The 21,201-nt window shown below is 54.6% G+C and overlaps 1 protein-coding gene across 1 annotated transcript in view; it reads right to left on the bottom strand.

Moving 5' to 3' along the window:
• The window catches only part of CDH4 (cadherin 4), a 597,773-nt gene that overhangs the window by 148,284 nt on the left and 428,288 nt on the right, over positions 1-21,201 (bottom strand). Inside the window, exon 4 of the mRNA XM_070587692.1 lies at positions 6,705-6,878. Coding sequence (XP_070443793.1) covers positions 6,705-6,878 — 174 coding nt within the window. The remainder of the gene's footprint in view (positions 1-6,704; positions 6,879-21,201) is intronic.

The raw sequence follows: 21,201 nt of genomic DNA, 5'->3' as shown, positions 1-21,201 counted from the left end.
ATGGCTGGAGGTTGGGGTGCCAAGGGGCAGAGTCAGATATGAGGTCCTGCGTGACCTAAGGAGTCAGGCCTTCTCCTGGGGACAATGGGGAAACGAACGGGGAAAACACACACATCATGCTGTAGCAGCTCATCTGATTCCATGAGTAATGACCGCTCAGTCTTTCATACATGAATGGATGCCTTCACATACCAGAAAATAGCTTCCTGCGTGACTCCATGATAACCACACTGCGAGGTTACCCAGCAAACATTTGTTAGGATGACTTTGAGTTAATCCAGCCAGCTCCAGCTGCATCACATGTATGCATATATCTGATGAACATTTATGGGGCGTCTACCCTGGGCCAGATACAGGGTAACTTACAGTGTCCCTGTCACACATCTCGTAATGCAGACCCCAGCCCAGGGCATGTCTCATCGCTCCACTAGCTCCTGAGCCCGTGCCCAAAGATCCAGCCCATCTCTGTTCACAAGGAAGGTCAACAAATATTTGTGGTTGGATGTGAAGCTGTGCGGCATATGTGCACCAAAGGGGAACCAAATTTATCAGGGAAATGTAAAGAAAACCTTTGACTTCAATCAGTTTGAGCTCATTTAGGTTGTTAAGTGTGAGGAGCTGATTCTAGACTCTTTCAAGCCCCCTGTAGCTGTGCTCTCATGAGCTCCCTACGCTGGGGCGTCTGCTCCTCTTCCCCGCGTGGCCTCCTTTGATGCTGAGCGGTTAGGTAACGACTCCCGTCCAGAGTCCCACATTCAAAGCGGCTTTTCCAGGCTGTGCTCTTCGGCAGGGCCCCCAGGACAGGTTTGCATGACTTCTTGTCTGTTAAAATGTCAACTTCCAAAATTAAAGCACTTGTCTCCCAGTACCACCACCGTCTTCCTCGTCATCTTGAGCCAATTCCCACAGTTGCCCTGGACAACCTCTCCAGTTAACAAATTCTGAATTTTTATTAGGTTCAGCTAAAAATCCATCCTCTCTTTAAGACTTTTATTTTATCCTCACTCTGAATCACGCGACAAGTCAAACTGAACTTACATGCTAGAAAAGCAAGTGGCTCTTCAACACCCCCCCTAATCTATACGAGAAGAAATCCTGACCGCAACAGTGAAGGGACCAAATTCTGAAGGACATGCAGAAAGCTGATGGCCTGGTGGCTCTTGAGGCCACGGGAGGAGTCCACGCCCTCTCTCCTGTGGACCTCCAGTGACTGCACGGTGCTTGGCACCCATGGGTGGCCCAAAACTGTCCCGTGCACAGCCCAGGGCTGGAACTCAGGAGCAGGGAAGGTCACCTGCTAACCTTTGCCGGATGGCCCTCCTGCCATCCACGTGATCCCTCCTGCCATAGTGAAGAGGCTTGATCCAACTTCCTAGGGAACTAGCTCAGTGACATGAGTTGCTTCCTCCTCCATTTGGAGAAGAAGGGACAGCCGGGGACTTCCGAGTGGTAGCTCCATTATACGCTGCATCTCCTCACTCGCCACTTAATTTCGACTGTGGTCGGGCTCTGGTGGGCCTACCACACGAGTGCTCCCGTGCTCACCACGGACGCTCACGGCTCCCAGCAGCAGCCCAGCCAGTTAGAGCCGCTGCACAGGGAGGTTATCTCCTCTCCCCGCACGGCAGAGCTAGTGCATCGGGACAGACATGACATTCCGTCCAAGGAAAAGAGCCTGTAATTAGCCGAGGTTTTGGGGGAAGAACATTCTGCCTGCTCCTCTCCCTCCCACTTTTTCATTTAACATATTTTATCAGGATGACATGCCTTAATGAGCACGGAATTGCAGCTGATCCCAGCTGCACCTCGCAGAGCTCCACGCTCAGCCGCCCGCTCCCCATCAAGCCGCATTCATGCTCACTGTGATCAGGCCTTCTTTAAGGAGCAAGCTCCCCGAAACTGACAGGAAGCTCAACGACTTCCTGTGGGCAGAAAAGCACCCCCAACCCTTGTCCATGCTGCATAATGGGGGAAAAGAGGAGGGCAGAAAGTGAGCGCGTGAGAATGTGGGTGTATGTGTGTGCGTGTGAAGTGGGATGGTGTGTGTGTGTGCACACGTGTATGTGTGTTTGTGTGTGGGAGTTTCTGGGCTGAGTTCTTACAAAATGACTTGGGGTCCATTTGGAAAACACAAATCTTTTACAGAAACCATCATGGAAATTCCATTTCCATTTTCCGCAGATACGTCTCCCCACAAGCATCCAGCTCAGCTTGGACGCCTGTCTCCGCTGGACGCAGGGGGCAAAGTCCACAGGAATGGCTTCCTTTGCTAGTGTGAGAAACTCTGAAATCTGGGACAAGCCGTGCTCAGGTCCCTGTCACATCCCACGTGCCGTGGCTGCTACAGTGTGTGAGCCGCCGGACACCCAGCACAATGTCCGCCACGGGCATTGCTTCCCTCACTTCTTCCCTAATTCGTGCCTTCATTTATTCCACAGGCCTCGAGCCTCCTGTGAGCCAGGGCCTGTTCACAGCACTGCAGACGCGGGCAGCACCTCTGCCTTCAGGAGCCCATTCATCAATGAGTCAATAACAAACACGAGGTGCGAGAGTACTAAGCGCTGTGGAGACAACAGAGCAGAGCCGTGGGTGGAGCCAGCCCGGCGCAGAGAGGGCTGGGGAGCTAGGTCTGACTGCTAACCGAGGGCCCCCACTCGCTCTGTGGGGCACTTGGCATAGTGCGGCCACCAGCAAGGAAAGGACACACACTGTTCTCCTCCCGAGACACCTGCTGGGCAGAGACCAGCCGTTCACCACACATGTTCCGCTCTCCTCCCGGACACAGAGCTGGACTGGACCTCCCAGCGGCCCCTGCAATTAAGCATGGCCATGTGACTGGGTTTTGGCTAAGGCAAAATTCAGGCAAAATTGATGCATGCCACAGCCAAGCCTCGCCAATCCTGCGGTCCTCCCTCTGGGGCCCCGAGTGCCTGCAGCACAGGCTCCCTCCCCCAGACGACCTTCACAGGAGTGAGAAGTGAGCCTCTACTGGGCTAGGTTTCTGAACTTTTGGGAACGCACGTTTCAGCGGGCAGCCAACCCTAACCCACCCCTGATCCTTCCGCTCACAGCCCCTTCCGGGGCAGACTTTCCTGGCCTGGAGGTGGCCTTCCCTACAGGGCCTGCTAGACACCTCAGGCAGATAGTAAATTCGCTCCAAACCACAGCAACGCCACAGACTGGAAACCAGAAGATGCTGCCCCTCCGCGAGTTGGCGCTGCTGGCCATGGCTTCCCAGCACCGTGAGTGTGTGGCTTTTCTCGCCCGACACGTGGTGCCACGGCCGCGTGTCCTTTCCCCAAAGCTCTAGTCTAGAAATGCCAACGGCAGAGAGAGTCTTCAGGAACCTGCCTCCTAGGGGCTCAAGAGCTCCTGCCGGCTGCCGCTCTCTCGAGCCAGATCGTGCAAGGTTTGTGTTAGCCGGGGAGGGGCGAGTCTCCCTGCTTCCTACTTGTTCAGATTGGAAAATGCAGCAGGTTCCCCATCAGAGCACACAGGTGTCATTGTGCTGGCGTGAGAAGGAATGTCCCCATCACCGTGCCCACTGACTCTGTCGGGTCTCCCCGAGCCCTCTGCTGCTCCGGGAGAAGTCGGCTCTGCCGTTAGTCCCGTCGCCAGCCCTGACTTCTCAGCCCCCGAGACCACGGGAGGTTGGCCAGGCAGAAAGTGCAGAAGTGTCTTTCTCTCCATGTTCAGCAGGAGACAGACGCAGCAGGGCCAACGAGCCCAGCAATCCTGGGAATCCTCGAGGGATAAGGGCTCTGCGCACCGCGGCCTTCTCTCCTTTTGGTACCTTTCACAAGCCTGTGTGCAGATAGGCACAGAGGAGAAAAGTTCCACGTGCCCGTACTAGGATCATTAACCTGAGAAACTGAAAGCCAGGACAACAGACCATTCCAGCAGGGCTAAGATGCCCGCCAGTGTCATGTGTGTACCCACTGGTGTGTGAGCAGAGGGGAGCCCTCGGGATTCAGTCCAAACTCACTCACATCACCTTCCTGCCAAGTGCCCTCGAGGATGACATGGGCAGACCTCCCAGGAGTTTGGGAAATGAGTCAGATACACAGTTGTTAAGCTGCTGCCCACGGGCCAAATCCGGCCCACTGCCTGCTTTTGTAAATAAAGGTTTATTAGAACAGAGCCACACACATTAGTTTACACACTGCCTATGGCAGCTTTCACACTACCAAGGCCAAGTTGCACAGTTGCCACGAGGCTGGGTTGGCCCACAAAGCCTAAAATATTTGCTATCTGGCCCATTACAGAAACAGTTTGCCCGCCCCTGAGTTAGGTCAACAATTTTCTACCAGAGGTGATTTTTGGGTGGTACCAGCACAGGCTTTAAATAAAGCTGCATCACACAACGAAAAACTCGCTCCCTTTCCGACCACTTTCAGTCCTCACGGCCTTTGAGCGGAAGCCTCTGGTCCTTGTGCGACTCAAACACTCCGACACATGCACGCCGCTTCTCCCTTCTTAGCAAATGGGGGTGGCCTTTGGCTCTGAGTGTGGACAGACAACTACAAAGCCAGACTCTAATACTTTGTTTCCCGTGCCTTACGCTTGCTTATCAGTCAACTTTTACTGTAACAAACAATGCCAGCTTTCCCTTTGTGATCTAATATAGAGTCTCCTTATAGAATAAATTTATTTATATAATAATGAATCACTGGAGAAAAATTTTAAGTAAATGACAAGCAACAGACAGATATGGCGAGTGCCTTGAAAGTGGTGAGGGTGTGAACGCAGGTGGGGGCCACAGAACTGAGGCATGAGCATCCTCACGGGTGTCAGTGGTGGACTGGGGGCTGGCGGATTGGCCCGGAAGACGTGAGCCCTGGGAAACTACACTCAGGTTGGGCTTTGAATCCTTGAGGCCTTCGCTCAGGTCCTTCCCTCCACTCCGCAGTGAAATCGCCAACCTGGGCAGGCCACTCAAGGGCAGGTGATGGCCACAGTGGTCACCTGGGGGCTGAGGTACAAGGGCCGGCTGTATGCAGTGAGTCGGCAAACCCTCCTGCATTCCTCCTTCACTCGCACAACTGCCACACTCAACACTTCTGATGCCAGAGGGGTGGGCTTTTCCCCACACCAAGCGATTCTCTGCGACACCAGCTGGTGTCCTAGAGTTTAACTCAGTTCTGACACTATCTTCCTGGAGAGAGCGTCCATCCCGTGGGTGAAGGGCTCAGTCCCACAAGACTGCCCCCTGCTCCCCACTTTGATGCCAATCACAAGTCCAGATTGTCACCAGGGCTTCCGACCAACTGGCTGCAGATCGGGGGTTCCAAGGACCCACCCCCCTCACCTTTGATTACTTTCCTAAGCGGCCCACAGATCTCAGGAAAACATCTGCCCGCTACATCGCTGGTTTACTGCACAGGCTATTAAAGGGTAGGAATCAAGAGTCAGATGAGGAGAGGCACAGGGCGAGTACACGGGAAGGGGCGAGGGGCTTCCACGCCCTCTCCAGGGGCACCACCATCCCCAGTCTCCACGTGGTCACCAACCCAGAAGCTCTGTGAACCGGTCCTTTTGGGTTTTCTGGCAGCTTCATTTCACAGGCGTGACCCACTAACTCTCTGGCCTTTGGGGGTTGAACTCATCTCCGGTGCCTCTCCCCTCCCGGGAGGTTGGGGGTGGGACCAAAAGCTCCATCCCTCTAATCACAGGGTTGGTTCCCCTGGTGACCAGCCCCCAACTCACGAGCAATCTCCGAGTCACCGCTTTAGCACAAACTCAGGTGTGTTTGCAAGGGGCTTGTTATGAGTAATAAGAGACCTTCATCGCTCTCATCACTTGGGAAATTCCAAGGGTTTCAGGAGCTCTGTGCCAGGAACGGGGGCAAAACATATATTTCTTATTATAAATGACAGTATCACATGCCATAGGCGTGAAGGCAGGGTGGTATTTAACGGCCACATCCCCTTGGGTGGGGGGTGTGGCAGTGTCTGACTCTGGAGACGCAAAGACGGGGGCCCTGCAGGGTCAGCTGCTTCCTCTGCTCCACGTCTGTGCTTTGGACACACAGCCAGCTTTCTGCAGGAACGGGAAACAAAACAGAGGCGCATCCGCCCCAGGAATGGAAGCGACCCCTAATAGTGCTCTAGGGACCCCGGTCCTCAGGATGGGGAGGCTTTCCACAACGGATGGGACTTATATAATGGATTCTCACCATCATTTTATCCAATTATTGCTCAGATTGGGTTGCAATTTTCTTCAAAGGGAAGAAGAAAATGCTAGTTGATGGCCTTGATTATTGAAACACAAATTCGTGAAACGAATTCTTCCTCCAGGAAAAACAACCTTGTGGTGGGTGTCAGGAGCACAGAGACACTGAAGGAACCAGCAGAAGTGACAGAGAGCTCCGACTCAGGCACAATGGAAAGAAGTGTGAACAGTCAGACCAAATGAAGGGGTCAGAGGTCAAAGGCCACGACCCAAGTCCCCACCCCACCTCCTTTCAGGCACTAGAGCAGTCACTGGACGGTAACCAAGAGAGAGAAGACCCAGCTCCAGTGGATGGCGCTCTGATCTTTCTCTGTTCTGAGTAATATTTCTCTCATTTCTGAGAAGGTGAACTCATGACCTTCTCAGGCACCAAGTGCAGAGCCACAAGCCCCTCAAGCCTGATCGACGAGACCCCAGAGCAGAGGCTGGGGCCCACGCCCAGGCCGCCCACCAGCCGCAGGTGCCTCACTTACCCTCACGAGCTGCTGGGGGAAAGGCCCACGGGAATTTTCTGGCACGTTGATGGGTGGGATGACCCAGTCCCGTTTCTGTCTCCTCAACCCGTTGGAGTTCTGTCGCTGGGGCCATGGCAACAGGGTGTCGTTCGGCGGCTGAGAAGGGTCCAGAACAGTACTCTTCTTTCCTTTCTGCAGCATTATTCGGAGCGGGGAGAGAAGAGCCACAGAAGTCTGGTTAAGTTTTGCACCGAGGAAACGTCTCTGTTCAGAGAATCTGTACTATCCTAGATCGATAGAGAAAGATTGGGTGATGTGGCTAAGCATTAGGGGAAAAAAATCAGGTAAGACCCTCATCTACACAAAGAAATGGATCGCAGAATTAAATGGGGCTGAAGAAACTAGAAAAAAAGAAGGGCTGGTCTGGTGGCACAGCGGTTAAGTTTGCACGCTCTACTTCGGTGGATCCCGGGCATGGACATGGCACTGCTTATCAAGCCATGCTGTGGAGGCATCCCACATACAAAGTAGAGGAAAATGGGCACAAATGTTAGCTCAGGGATAATCTTCCTCAAAAAAATAAAAAAAAAAATTTAAAAAAAAAAAAAAGAAGAAAATACAGTTAACTATTTAACCAGTAGGGTGGATCAGGGCTTTTTAAGCTGAGAACAATGGAAACAATAACAACAGAAAATATGAACACATTTTAATTTAAAACTCTTGTTTATGAAAACATGTCCTAAAACCAAGTGATGAATTTGGACACTTGATTTACAACGTACCACATAAAGGGTTAACAGTTTCACTATGTAAAGAGTTCTTACAAATCAATAAGAAAAAGATTGAATCTTTTTTATAACAGGAAAAAGACATGAATAGATAATTAGCAAAATAAATATAAAGGTCAATAAACTTATGAAAAATGTCCACATCTTCCAGTAATCAAACAATGCAAATTACAGCAATATGTCCTCTTCACCCATCAAACTGACAAGGCCAAACAGAATGAATCCTCAGCACGGAGCAGCATGCTGTGAGTGACTCAGCAGAAGGTGGTGGTTGGGGGTGTGGGGCGTGGTGTTGGACCTGGAGTCTATATCTACAGGCATCCAAAGTTCACGAAAGACGGGGCAAGTCCCTCAACCTCTCTAAACTCTAGCTCCTTCCCTTCTAAAGTTGGATGGTTGCAAAAACACCAAGTTCGGAGGGCCGCTGTGGGACCTAACAGGCAAGACTCGGAGCCCAAGCCTGGTGGTGGCCAGCGGGACTGCACGTCGGCTGCGCTGGCTGGGACGGGGTGCCCACCTCAGCCTTCTGCCAGCACTTTGCTGACTATCAAGAGCCTCAGAAATGGTCCTCGCTTTGACCTCAACAGCTGGGAATCTGTCCCAATGGAACTGGATGTGGACAAAAACCTCTGTAAAGATGCTCATGGCGGATGTGCTTCTAATAATGTTAAATAGGTATAAAATGGTAAAAATGCCAGAAAAAGCCTCTGCATGTTTGACAGCAGTAAACAATAGTTAAATGCATTATGCCGCGTTCATAGCCTGGGATAGTAGGTAGTCATTCAAAGTCACTCTTTGAAGACTCTGCCATGAAGAAATGTCCATAAGTAATAGCAAGTGGAGAAATGGCACCGAAGCATGGATGCTGCGTGAGTCCTCATTTATTTTTAAGGGACAGAGAACAGATGGGAAGGAGATACATCGAAATGTGAACTCCGGTTTTCTCTGGTCACCAGTGAGTTCTGTGCTATTACACTTTACTTTATTCCTTTTACCTCCCTGTGTTTCTGAATGGTATAACGTACATGACTTTCCATAATTCAAAGAGCGAACAGAACTCATGTGCACACGTGGCATCTATGCAAGCATCACCTCTGTTTTTATTTTCAGGGTGCCCCATCTGACATGTCAACACCATTTTCAGGGCTGATGTTCATTTTACCCCGGGTCTCAGTGCCAGCAGCATATGAGAGTTCACACGGCAAAGACAGACCTTGGAGCAGGACAGCCCGAGGCAGGGGACAGGGCTGGCTAGAGGTGTCTGACCACAGGCCACCCCTCTCCAGTCACAGCAGGGTCCCCACTCTTCAGCTGGGCTCCAGGCGTGGCAGGGACCCCGGGGATCTTAGCACTGCCCTCTGCGGACAGAGAGCTTCCCCACTCCCTTTTGCAAAAAAGATGCATAGAAATAAGTTAAACACATGTAGACGAAACTGCCTAATTGATGCCAAAAAAAAAAATCTTTTTCTGCCCCTAATGCCTAAACTTAAAGCTGCATCAACGGAAAAATCCATCTGGACAAACCACACACCAATGCGAGACCCCCTCTGGGAGTCTCCCCCATCAGGGTCCCAGCTGTCTCATTGTGTTGAGCTCCTGCATTTAAGAGTTTTCAGCAATTAAGGAGGTTACCCCACCTTTCATCAGAGAGAAGCCACGCAAGCTGTGTCTATCCCGGCTGCCTTGATTCTGTGGAAATCAGACATTATACCAACTTCGTTCAAGTCAACTCATCGACACTGCTTGTGATTAGTTCTCGGTCTCTCTCATGACATAGGGTGGGGTCATCGCTAGGCTCCTTGATGAGTTTCCCAGAACCGCATTTAGGACAGTCCTGGCCGCACACTCTCCCTGCAGGCCGGGCACAGACAGCTGCTCCCCACGCCCACACGACCAGCCCACGCCTTGTAGGCATTGAGCCTTCCATGCAGCCCCCACCAACGCTCCCTGCCGCCCGTTCAGTAAGGAGCGCCATCATCCCCACTTTACCAGGGAGGCAACCGGGTACCTCAGAGAGGCCAAGTGATGTGGGGAGGTCACACAGCTCATTAGGTAGAGGCAGCATTGCAATGCTGGGAGTCGGACCTCAAGGCCAGGGCACCTGGCTGAGGGCTGCCCCTTACTTTTGGGGTCTCTTTGCCTGTGAGGTCGCATCCCCTTTACCGGTTCTCACCGTAGGCTGCGCAGGGCTAGCAGAAATCAGTACTCCCGTGGCAGAGGTGGGGAACTGCCCGCACCCAGAACAGCCTGGGAGAGACATCTCTGCATGCCCAGCAGTTGCAGCTTCCAGGGAGCGTGTCAGAAACGCAAAGTCTTACTTGTCCCTGGATTTACTCCCTCTGGGGTGGGGCCTGCAGTCTGTCTGGGGACTCCAGGTGGCTGATGTGCTCCACACACATACAACCGGGCTCCTCGACCCACAGGGCATTAGGCCATCTGTCCCTAGGTACGAGCCTCAGGGAAGGGATGGGGCAGCCTTTGTTCTGGAGCGGGTCTGCATGAGGGCAGCCAGCCAGACTCGCCCAAACGACCCTTGCACGAGGTGACAGGGAGCCCCAGCCACAGCCTCTGGGAGGGGGTGCCGCCAGCCATGGCTGCCTGCACCTCTCCCCGCGTGATGGTGCAGAGAACACAGGTCTGCCTCACTGGGGGTGCAGAGGCAGAAGCTCCCCGGAGCCCTCTGCATTCTAGATTCGGGCCTGTAAAGGGTTTTCATAGAGCTGTTTAAAACCTGCTTTATCTTCATTTGCCTCCGATGAGCTTGCGTGGCGTTAATTTCCCTAGTGTTGCTTAAATAAATGACACATATTTGCTACTATTTTAAAGCTGTGAGACAAATGTAATAACAAAATCTGGTGAAAATCAATGCAAGACCTATGCAGGCTGCAGCCTGGAAGACGCATCCCCTTCTCTCAGGGGAAACGTCCGTGATGAGGACGGATTCCTGCAACAGGGTGTGTTCTTCCAAACACGCAACAATCCCGGGCCCATTCGGAACTCGTGTGTAAACACTGACGCCTCATTGTCCTAATGATACATAATGCTTCCGGTCACTCTCAAAGATGTCTCCTAACAGACGACATCTGCTGGTCTTTCCGAGGCATTCCTGAGCCAGCGATGGCTGAGTGGCAGGTAATGATGTGAAAGTGACCTCTATGCAACTGTTACTAAAAAGTATGTACATGCACGTGCACAAACAGGCATATGGAGGCACAGCACACATGTATGTGTACTAGCACATATGGATGCACATGTATACGCATACAGGTATGTATATGTAGGTATGCAGGTGTGCGTGTGTGCATGTGTCCGAGTATGTGTGTTTATGTACTATACACACATGCATGTGTATACGTGTATATATGTGTGCGTGTGTATAACATATCACAATTTTTTCAAAACTGACAGCCTGGCAGCATGACCCGACCCCCTCACTGGGTCGTTACAAGCAGTTTACTCCAACTTAGAGGTGGTATAACTGGCGGGGGCCGGGGAGGGCCTTGGTTGCTGAGCTGGCCTTTGGATCCAACCAAACTCATACCTGCAGGTTTGCAGAACAAAGAGTGTGGAGGAAATCACTCGGTCCAGCTGTCCTCTCGCTGGACAGCTAAGAAGATGTGGTAGAGAAGTTAACTTGCTGGAGTGGTGGACAGCTCTCAGGATCCGATCACGAAAATGTTCCACAGAGCCCCCCACCTCAGCATGGACAGATGTGGGCTCTGCTTCCATGTCCACCCCCAACTTGTGTTGTGGGGCCAGAGGACTGGCCCTGCTCTCCTCACAGAGGCAGGCTGCACTGGGGCTGTGTCCTGTCCTGGCACCCGGGGAGTCTGCCCAGGTTCGCACCCCGTTCCTTGCCTTGCACCAGCTCCTCCAGCACCCCGACCCCACCTGGCTGAGCTCACAGCCCATTGCTGTGCCCAGATGGCATCCTTGTGTGTCAGACTCAGCTCACAGCGCCTCCCCAGGAGGGAGAGGCCTTCTCGATCCTTGGGGCCTGAGCACATCACAGGGAACACCTGCTCTGGTGACACCCCGCCCCGCCGCCGTCCTGGGGGCTGAGGTGTTCTCTTGGCCCACATTGTGAGCAGTGCCACTGTCCAGGCGTGGTGGGAGGGCACCACTGGCCACCCACTCGGCACAGAGCAAACTCGGCGGATAGTACTAAACATGGAGTCCCACACACCTTTCCTGAGCACCAACAAACACGTGACCGGGGGAGATGGACAGAGCTGGGGGTGGTCACGCTGGAGGGGGTCCTGCAGGGACACAGATGGCAGAGGGTAGTGGGGGCTTCAGCCAGGAGACCTGGGGGGCGGCCTGGCCTGGAATGAGCCCTGAGTTTCCAGGGGGCTGGGCTTGGGGGCAGGCAGGCTTAGGAGTGTCCCAGTAAGGAAACTGAGGCACAGGGAAGAGAAAGAATTTGTCTAAATTGCCCGGTAGTGTGGGAAAGGCTCAGCTGGGGGAGGCAGGCGTCGGGCTGCCCAGGTGAGGGCAGGAGTGAGAAAGGTAGGCAACCTGATCTGGCCCGGGGGGACTCATGGTCTCCTTTCTGGATGCTTGAGGTGGGGTCCCCGCATCCATCCCCTTCCCTTGGTTTCCTCTGGGGGCGGGAGGTCTCATCCCAGAGCCCTCTCTGGCTGCGGACAGGCGTGAGAGTCCAGCCTGGCAGTCAGTGCTTGGCATTCCACTTGGCCAGGGTGGCCTCCCCAGGGAGGGCATGTCACCCCTGAGCAGGGGACTATCCCTGGCTGCTGGAGGGGAGGGCTCTCTGCCCCTGGATCAAGCTCTGACTGGGGCCGGTGGAGGTTCCACCAGCCTGCTCCCACTGCGGGCTCCTGGTCTCCCACCTATGTGGATGCAGCGCCTGCCTACCTCCCCCGCCTGTGTCTGCCCCCTCACCCCTTCCCTCCCCTCTGGACACCCTATGTGCCCCCAGCCCCCTTCGCTTGGCTCAGTGCCGCCTCAGGAGTTTCCCCAGGCCGGGGTCCCAGTGCTGAGCATAGGACCTCGGATGAGTTGTTTCCTGCCTCTGGGCCTCAGTTTCCCTGCTCCAGGGGCTGGATGAGCTCTGCGCTTTGGAGCCACCCAGACAGCTGGGGTGTGGGCAGTGGGCTGGGACACCTTCCTGGAGGTCAAGTGACCTCACTGCTGAGTGACACAGATGCACGATGGAGCCACTGCCTCGATGGACACCAACTTTGTAAAGACAAAGTGAAATCTTCTGATTGTGGGTGGGCCGGCCTCTTTGCAGAATGTGTATCCCACTCAGTCTATGGCACGCGGTGGGTCCAGGGAGCCCAGGACGGGTGGTTTTAAGATCCTTCCAGATCAACTTGTCTCTGATCCCCGCATTTGTCTCTTGGCAGGTTTCCTGGACTAATCTCAAATGCAGGCATCGGCTCTTTCCAGGGATAAAGTGAGGAGGCCCTCACACTTAAGATCATATCAACTGTGATTTAGAGAAAGAGGTAGGAGGTGAAGAAACTCAGGACAAAAGGGAGGCACGAGAACAACAAGTCTTCTGTTTTCCTGGGCTAGCTGCATGTTGCCAAAAAAAAAATCCACATCATTTCCCACCCTTTCCCTGCCCCCAAGTCCAAACCTGCACCCCAACAGTGACCTGTGTACCCCTCTCCCGAGGCGGCTTCTCACTCTGCACGTCACTTTATTAGCTGAGCTCCTGCGGCTCTGCACCCACCGGTCCCGCTGTCCTTGTAACGGGGGCTTGTTCTCGTGTCTGATTATGAGTGTAATTGAGTGTGACTTCCAGGTGAGCTCTTCAGGGACGCCGCAGCGTCAGGAAGAAGCTGGGTCATTTCCCTCCCTTCACCATCCACAAGTGAAAGATGAATAATGCAAAACTGACCTGGGGCAGGTTTTAAATTATTGTCTTTTTTTTTTTTTTTGGAAAAAGGAAAAAAAAGTGTCAGGGGAAGACTCTAATCACATGTACCTCCCCCAATCTACATGCAAAAAGTTATAATTTATCATAATTCTCTATTATCCAACTATTCACCTGTTAGGAGCACAGAACTGCAAAGAGCCGAGCATGCGTGCGGGTTGTTAGGTAAATGGACTGACTCAAACACTCAGAGGGCGAAGCTAAGAGGGAGCGTAAGTAGCCCACATCTGCCTTCCAGAGACAGACTCCGGGGCGCCTCCCCGGGTGCCTCCCTGCCAAATTGGTTTGAGGTGGGCGGGAAATGGTTTGCAGGTGAATATGCAATAAATAGTTTTCCAATATCCTTGTGATAAGAACACAGATGACAAGTCCCACTGCACGCCTTCCTGACCCAACAAATCAGGCCCTGCGGGGGGGACGGGGGTCCAGGGTCTGCATGGTGCACACGTCCCCGGGCACTGGGAACCAGGTGTGAGCTCCACAGTGCTGTAGATGTGGGTGAAATGCCTCCTCGATGCACGGGACACTAGAGAAACGGCAGCGCGTGGCCAAGGCCAAGCGAAGAGGCCTCTGGAATAGACCGGCTGGAGGGGGGAGCTGCCCAGTGCAAACCCAGGGTCCTGGATGGGACCGAGTGGGGACTGGGTTCCTGAGCAGAGGCCATTAGACGTGGGGTGCCCTGCGGCTTCTGCAATGTGCAGTGTGGGGGGTGGGGGGGAGCGTCTGCTGTTCTCCGGGGAAGGCAGCTTAGCGGAAGTTGTTCCCCCTCAAGAAGTGGCATAAATACGGAAATGCTTCAACATACCCAGACATCAGATCCCCAGTGTGTTTCTCAGGGGCACTGAGCAGCCCCGTCTTGGAAGATGGGGTCACAGATGCAGCCTGACATCCCCAACAGGCCCTCCCACCCAGTCAGGTCCCGGGCTAAGCCGCTGGACCCTTCCTTAGCACCTTAAATTCCCTCCACTTTTGAGAAACAGCATAGGCACAAGTCCCCCTGACTCGATCCAGCAATTCATGGAAAAATTTTCAAGTGAGTTCCCCGTGGGATGCGCCAGCCGGGCGCTGTGACCGCTGATGTCTGCGAGGCCTCTCCTTAATCAGGGGCTCCAGGTCAGCTTCGCCAAGCATGCCCTGACCCTCCCCCAACATGTAATCATCGGCTTTCGTTACCCAGGACAGTGCCTCCCTGGGAAGGCCCGGTGCAATCTAATTTCTCTGATTGGCGGTGCAGCCCCGCGGACCTTAATGCTGAGAGACGGCCGCTCAGAGTGGGAGCCTCTGCTGCCATTTGCATAAGCAGATACTAAGGGTGACTTGCTCTGTGCGTGTAGAGGAACGAGGCGGGCAGCAGGCAACTGGGTTTTTAACTTCCCTGACTTCCCTGCTCTCCTGGTCTTCCAGACTGGCCAGCGTGCACGGCTGCGGGTGGGGCATCACAGGAATGTCACCTGCATCCGAGCTTCACGCGAGAGGGAAAGTGCTCGGTCTGCAAATGCAGGGACAATGCAGCTCTCAGAGGGAAGGTTCCGGGAGCTCTGACCCCTGATATGAATCCTGGAGCCCGATGAGGCCCCAAGCTCCTCTTTTTTCATTATCACAAATAAATCAGCCCTCACCTCGCATTGCACTTAGCAGTCGCCAGAGTATCCAGCTGGCACCGCTTCCCTGGGACCAGGCTTCCTTGGATGGGATCCAGCTGCTGGGCCTCGAGGCACCTGCGACTCCTCACGCACAGGGTGACCACAGGCCCACTGATGCGGTCCCGTCTGACTGTTCTTGGATGACTCTAACCTTCGGGTAAACCAGTGGCCAACCCCAGCCACACAGACGTGACTTAGGGCCTGGCGTTCCCAGTTTACTGACCTCACAGGGATCTGAAGTCGAAATGAAACATTTGGGAAACGACACGCCACTTCGGCATTGTGAGCTAACACTACTCATGTGGGAACAAGGGTCGATAAGGTTTATTCCCCAAATATCAGTGTTATTTATGACTTTCCTCTGTGTCTCTGACTCACCAATCTTCCTGTTTTCACTGCTTTCTCGTAGCTTTGGGTTAAACACGCTTCAATAAAGGAGACACCGTGGTTCCCCCATTCTCCCAAATGTCAAACCTCGTGCTGATTTCCACTGAAGATAATTGGATTTCTTTAAAACAATGAGACGCTAACATCCATACAGATAGTTCACTCCTCTACCTCCTACTCTCCTTTCAATATACATTTAGAGATGGTACATTTTGCTTGCCTGCAAGCATGTATATTTAAAATATTTAACTAGGGTACTGTCTGCAGCCTTCTGGCTGGTTTCCATGGTAGCTACGGATGGACAGAATAAAATGGCATTTAACAAACACAAAATAAAACAGAAAGATATCTCCGTCCTGTAACAAATAGAACATGCGAGCCATTCTAAATAAACATTTGCATGCGTTTCGCTCTGAAAAGGCACTTAGTGGATTTTTCTTGCATCCATGACACTACTGGGGAGCGGAACGCGCTATCTTCGACCCCAAAGCACAAAGGCGTTGCCTCCTCCCGACGTCTTCCAAGAAGCGGAGGTCGTTTTGAAAATTCCCGTAGAAATCATACGAAGAAAGGTTTCCTGAGTGAAATAGCACCATTATCTGTTCACGGCTCTATTTGGAAGGAAAGTCTTCGGGCCAAGGCCTCGACACACACTGCCTGCTGTGTGGGGCCGTGACCGAAGCCCCTCCTGGCTCGCTCACTCTTGTCTGCGACGACCCAGGGAGGGTGGGCTGGCACCGTCCTCGAGGACGCTTCGGGAGGTGGAGGCACCGAGAGGTCCAGCGACTGGCCCAGGCTCAGGCAGCTAGAGCTGGTGGGCGGGGTCTGAACTCAGGCTGTGCCCCCCACTCAGTCGACCCTCGGCCCCTCTCTGCTCCTAGGCTGGAAGGCTGGATGTTGACACAGAGGGTTGGAGGGCACCCTCATGCTGAGGTCCTAGCACCCACCTCCCACATGCACCAAGCAGGTGGGCACGGACCCTGCAGGTGTGAGCCACCCTGGAGGAACAGTCGAGATGTGGATTTTAGGAAAATTCTAACAATCTCTATCATCTTGCCAAAAGGTTTCCTGTTATTCCTAAGTAGTATCAAAACCACATTTCTCTTGACGAATATCTCGAAGGTCATCCCTTGGCCCCCTTTAGCCTTGTCTCCCCGCAAAATGAAGACACAAGACAATGTTCCTAACTGCACAGGCCTGGGAGCAGACAGGCTGGAGCTGTAACCGACAGGGCGGCACGTGTGTGCAGACATCATGGCTTTATGGGCCACGATAAGGGTCGCCATCCAAGCACAGAAGCTGGGAAAGGAGGGGCCAACCTGTTTGGACAAGCCTCCCGCACATGCGTGTGTGTTTGTGCATGTGTGTGTGCATGTTTCATATCACGTGCCAGGGCAGGTTGCCCGGCCATCCTCTCCTCCCCAGCACGCCAAGGACCCAGTGCCTGAGGGCTTCCACACCTGGCTCCAGACCCACTGTCCCCACTTCAGCACTGCCCCTGCACTGCAGGATGGTGAGCAGCACCCCGGCCCCGCCCACTCCATGCCAGCAGCACCCCCGCCTCCTCCCGCAGTGACATCCCAAAATGTCTCCAGGCTTCTCCCCCGCATACCCTGGTTGAGAACTTGCTCTAGAGAATCCAGAAAATCATGTTTAGTTAGAAACATCTTAAATGAAATTACTCTTCAGTTTACAGAAAAAAAACCACAATCACAGTAAAAACAAATTAAATTAGCAAGTTAAGCCAAAATGTGTTACTTTTTTCCAGTGTCGTTAGTGGCAGAACTGAATGGAATTGCTCACGTTGGTCAGTTTTCAATGTGAATGATTCTGGAAGGCCTGGGCGAGGACGTGGGTAGGGCTCTTGCTGAGCACCTTCACTCAACCAGACTTCAGCTGCCTCTCCTTCTGAAAGGCGCCGGGAGGTTCAGCTCCAGGACCTACTGCCACCTGCTGACACGAGGCCCACGCACGGGCTCAGGGCCACGCCAGCGCCCTGCCAGCGGGGGTTGGGTCCACGGGCACACCTGTCCTTAGTGGGCGTTCTTTTTGTGGCTGAATGTGCCAAGACCCCTGCATCACTGTTTTCACATCTTCTTCAGAAATCAGAAGGATTTTATTTTTAACCAAATATCAAATGGGAACCAGAACCGTGGATAGAACCACACAGCTGCATGCACACACATGCATGCACGCTTGCTCACACACACTCGTACATGCACACAGGACACACATGCAGGCACACACACTCACACACACATACACGCATGCACACCAGCCCCTATCAAGAGCTACTGGACCTGAGTGGAACTAACTTGATGCTCAAACCTGAAACAGTGGAGGGCAGGTGAGGGATGCACCCAGCATTGCACACACATCTGTGCCGTCCCCACAGCTCACGAGCACGCACACAGTGTGAGGGGAGGCGGCGGGTGGTCTCGGCTCACTTGGTCCATGAGGAAGCTGCATGCAGAGACGTGTCCCCCAGTGCTGACCCCTCCCGCACCCCACACCCAAACTCAGATGGGCTGTGACGGGATGTTACCCAAGGATGGAGAAGCCCAGGCTGGAGGAGGCCTCAGTGGCCTTGTGAGTGACGCTCGGCTCACTGGTGGGGAAATCAAGGCCCACTGAGAAAGGCGCCTGTACAGAGTTGCCCAGGAGCTTAGCTGTCAATCAGAGTCCCCACCTTCGAGGGCAGTGCCTGAACGTCTCCCACTGTCTCTGAGAGCGACCAGGGGCCGGGGGCTGGGTGTGTGCACAGAGTGCAGGTCCAGCAGGAGGAGAACATAAACCACAGCTGGGACGAAGCCTGGGATGGAGTGACCAGGCACCGGAGGCTCGGGGAGCTCAGGAAGGCTGCCCCAAGGAGGACATGCCAACCAAGCAGGATCTGAAGGCACAGTGGGGGCTACAGGGACAGAAGGAACCCGTGCCAAGGCCCTGGGGTGGGAGGGAGGCAGCCAGGGGCCTTCGAGGCATGGGCGGGGGCTGGGAGAGACGCAGGAGAGGGGCCGCGTAGGAGTTCTGAGCGCAGAGGGTCTGTGGGTTCAGCCACACCCTGTAAAGGGGAGCAGGGATGTGGGGTGATGGCTGCGAGGGTTTCTCTTTTCTGCTTCTCCTTTGGAACTAATATTGCACATTTGGTTTGCTCTGGAGGTGTGGGTATTGGGGCAGGTGGTAATGCTGGAGGGTGTCCCCTCGCAGAAGCTGGGCCGGATACTGCAGAAGAGGCAGGACCATCACCCAGCTATGAACATGAGGGCAAAGCGGGTAGAATGGAGGGGTGGGGGATGGCTTCGCGCCCTCTGCCCTTTTATTTTTCAGGGAAACAAGAAGCTGAGAGTGGGGAGGTATTGTGAAGGATCCAGGAGGCCAGAGGAGGCGGTGGGTACTGGGCACGGGACCTCCTGGATCAGGGAGTGGAGCTCAGCGAGTGAGGGGGTCGTGGTCCCCATGAGGCCGGAGGGAGAGCAGAGGCCCGGCCACTCAGGGCCTGGATCCCACTCAGCAAAACCCAGCCCTGATGAGTGCCCACGCCCTGCCCCTGCCACCCCCCAGATGGAGCAGAAACCAGGCGCTGTGCTGGCCGACGCTTGTCCTCTCTCTCCCCTGCTCCAACCCTCCCTGGGCCCAGCACGCCTGGAAAGCGAAAGGGAACACCTAGCCACGGGCTGCCTGGCCTCGGGACCAGCCTGTACCCCGTTTCAGTCTCAGCTCAGGTGTCACCTTCCTGACCGCTGGACAGAGCAGCAGCCTCTGCCCTCTACCCCGCCCTGCGCCCTGCTCGGTACCCCCCGTAATCCACCCCGTGCGCAGCTCTTCCAGACAGTGCTGAGGACTGGCTGTAGCTCAGTGCTCCCGTCTGATGCCGCCCTCACGGAATGCTCCCAGGGCTGCTCCCACGTCTAGAACAAAGCCTGCCGCAGGGCCATGTCCGGCGGGGACCCGTGAAGTCTCAGTCATCGTTCACTCCGTGGACCAAGGGAGTCACCTGGGGTCTTTCTGACTCGCGGGATCCCAGAGTCCTAGAGGGCACCCCGCCACTCACTTCCAAACTCGTGGTCACGCTCCTTGGTGAACAGGAGTGAGACAAAACAGAATGTGTGCAGCCGGTCCTCTCCACCCCGCCCCACCCCAGGGAGCATCGCAGAAGCTTCCCTGCCTGCAGAGGCCCCTCCTTCTCCTTCCCTTCTGCTCTCCACACCGCCACGGGGATCTGCAGCCAGCCACCCGAGGCTTTGAGACAGTGCCTCGGGCAGTGCCCACACCGAGGTCCTCCCGTCCTTCTCTGGGACAGGCTGGGGAAAGTGACCGATGACATATGCTGTGCTCCCTGGGGCTTTTCAGCCCGGCGTGGGGTCTGGGCAAGCTGCAGATGCCCAGGTCCCTGCTCCTCTAGAAAATGAAGGGGCGACCCAGACGCCCCTTCAAGGCCTTTTGCAGCCTGAGGCATCATCTCAGTTCGACTATGTCCACTCTGTAATCCTGCCCACTCCAGAGCAGCAGGCAGCCGGCTGGAGGGAGAGGAAAAGTCAGGTGGAAAGACGAAGCAAGCAAAGATGCAAAACCAATTAGAACCCCTCGTGCCCTCACACCCACACAGAGTTAAAAGCTGCAGTTAATTTGGGGACTTGGCTTGCCTGTTGAGATCTAACATTGATTGCGCATCACTGGGCGGGGCTGACCCGCAGCATTGTGGCCTCAGGCTCTGGAAAGGGACGGCCTTCTGCCTGGCAACTTGCGATATTTGACGTGGAGGAAGGCACTTAACTGTATGTTAACACGTTTCTCCCGCCCGGCGGAGTCCGTCTGCGCCTGAGGCAGGCCCCGAGTGGGTGCCAGTGGCGTCCGGACTCGCCGGAGCATGGATGGGATCAACGCTCATTGGAGCAGCCCACCATCGTCCCGAGGACATTGGGGGCGTTGGACGGGGTCTGCGAGCTCACCACCCACACGGCTAGCCGTTTTGGGGGAGCTGCTGTCCCCAGTCGCTCTGAGGTCATCTCTGGGAAAGGATGGAAAAGCCCGTTGCTGCCTTCTGAAGACGCACTCTGCTGTGCGGGCACCACCTATGACCTTCTGGTTGCTTTCCGAAGGTGACACCTCGCGTGGAAAGGGGGTGACACCCCATGTAGCCCCCTTTAGTTAAAACTCCTGAACCCACGGTGTCAGGGCCCAGCCCTTTGGGCACTCTCCTCCCACGGCCAGCATCCCCTCAGGGGGCCTCCTGTCTCAGGTGGAGGCAGGAATTGGTTCTCAGACGGAGTCTCCACCCCATCGTCTTATAACCAACCCGGGAGTCCATGATGACACCAATAATGGGCTCTCAGCCACTCTTGGGGGTGGAGGGGTGACGGACTTGGGGATGAGGGGAAGACCATGAGGATGGAGGGGTGACTGACATGGGGACGAGAGGTTGATGGACCTTGGGGCTTAAAGAATGGAGGTCTTGGCAAGACTTCTTTCTCCTTGCTGGTCCTGGAGATCCGAGCGGCTGCACGAAGAGGACTTGAGGGCATCTGGAGTGCTGGGCGGGATCCCCGGCTCCAGACCCACAGCCGCCTTTGGGGGCTGCACAGGGTGTGTCTGCATTCCACAGGGCCTGAATCTCCATCTCTGCTGGAAGGCACTGCCACACCCCTGGGAGTGAGTGTCCTGGGGCCACCACAGACTGGAGGGCTGCACTGCAATGAATGGCACACATTCATTGTCCCAGGTCTAGAGGTCAGAAGTGCGAGATCGAGGTGTTGGAAGCGTTGGTTCCTTCCAAGGGCCATGAAGGAGGCTCT

The sequence above is a fragment of the Equus przewalskii genome, chromosome 21 (assembly GCF_037783145.1).
Source record: "Equus przewalskii isolate Varuska chromosome 21, EquPr2, whole genome shotgun sequence".
NCBI classification, from domain to species: domain Eukaryota; kingdom Metazoa; phylum Chordata; class Mammalia; order Perissodactyla; family Equidae; genus Equus; species Equus przewalskii.
The sequence above is the reverse complement of the archived record's forward strand: the minus strand, read 5'-3'. Positions and strand labels throughout refer to the sequence as shown.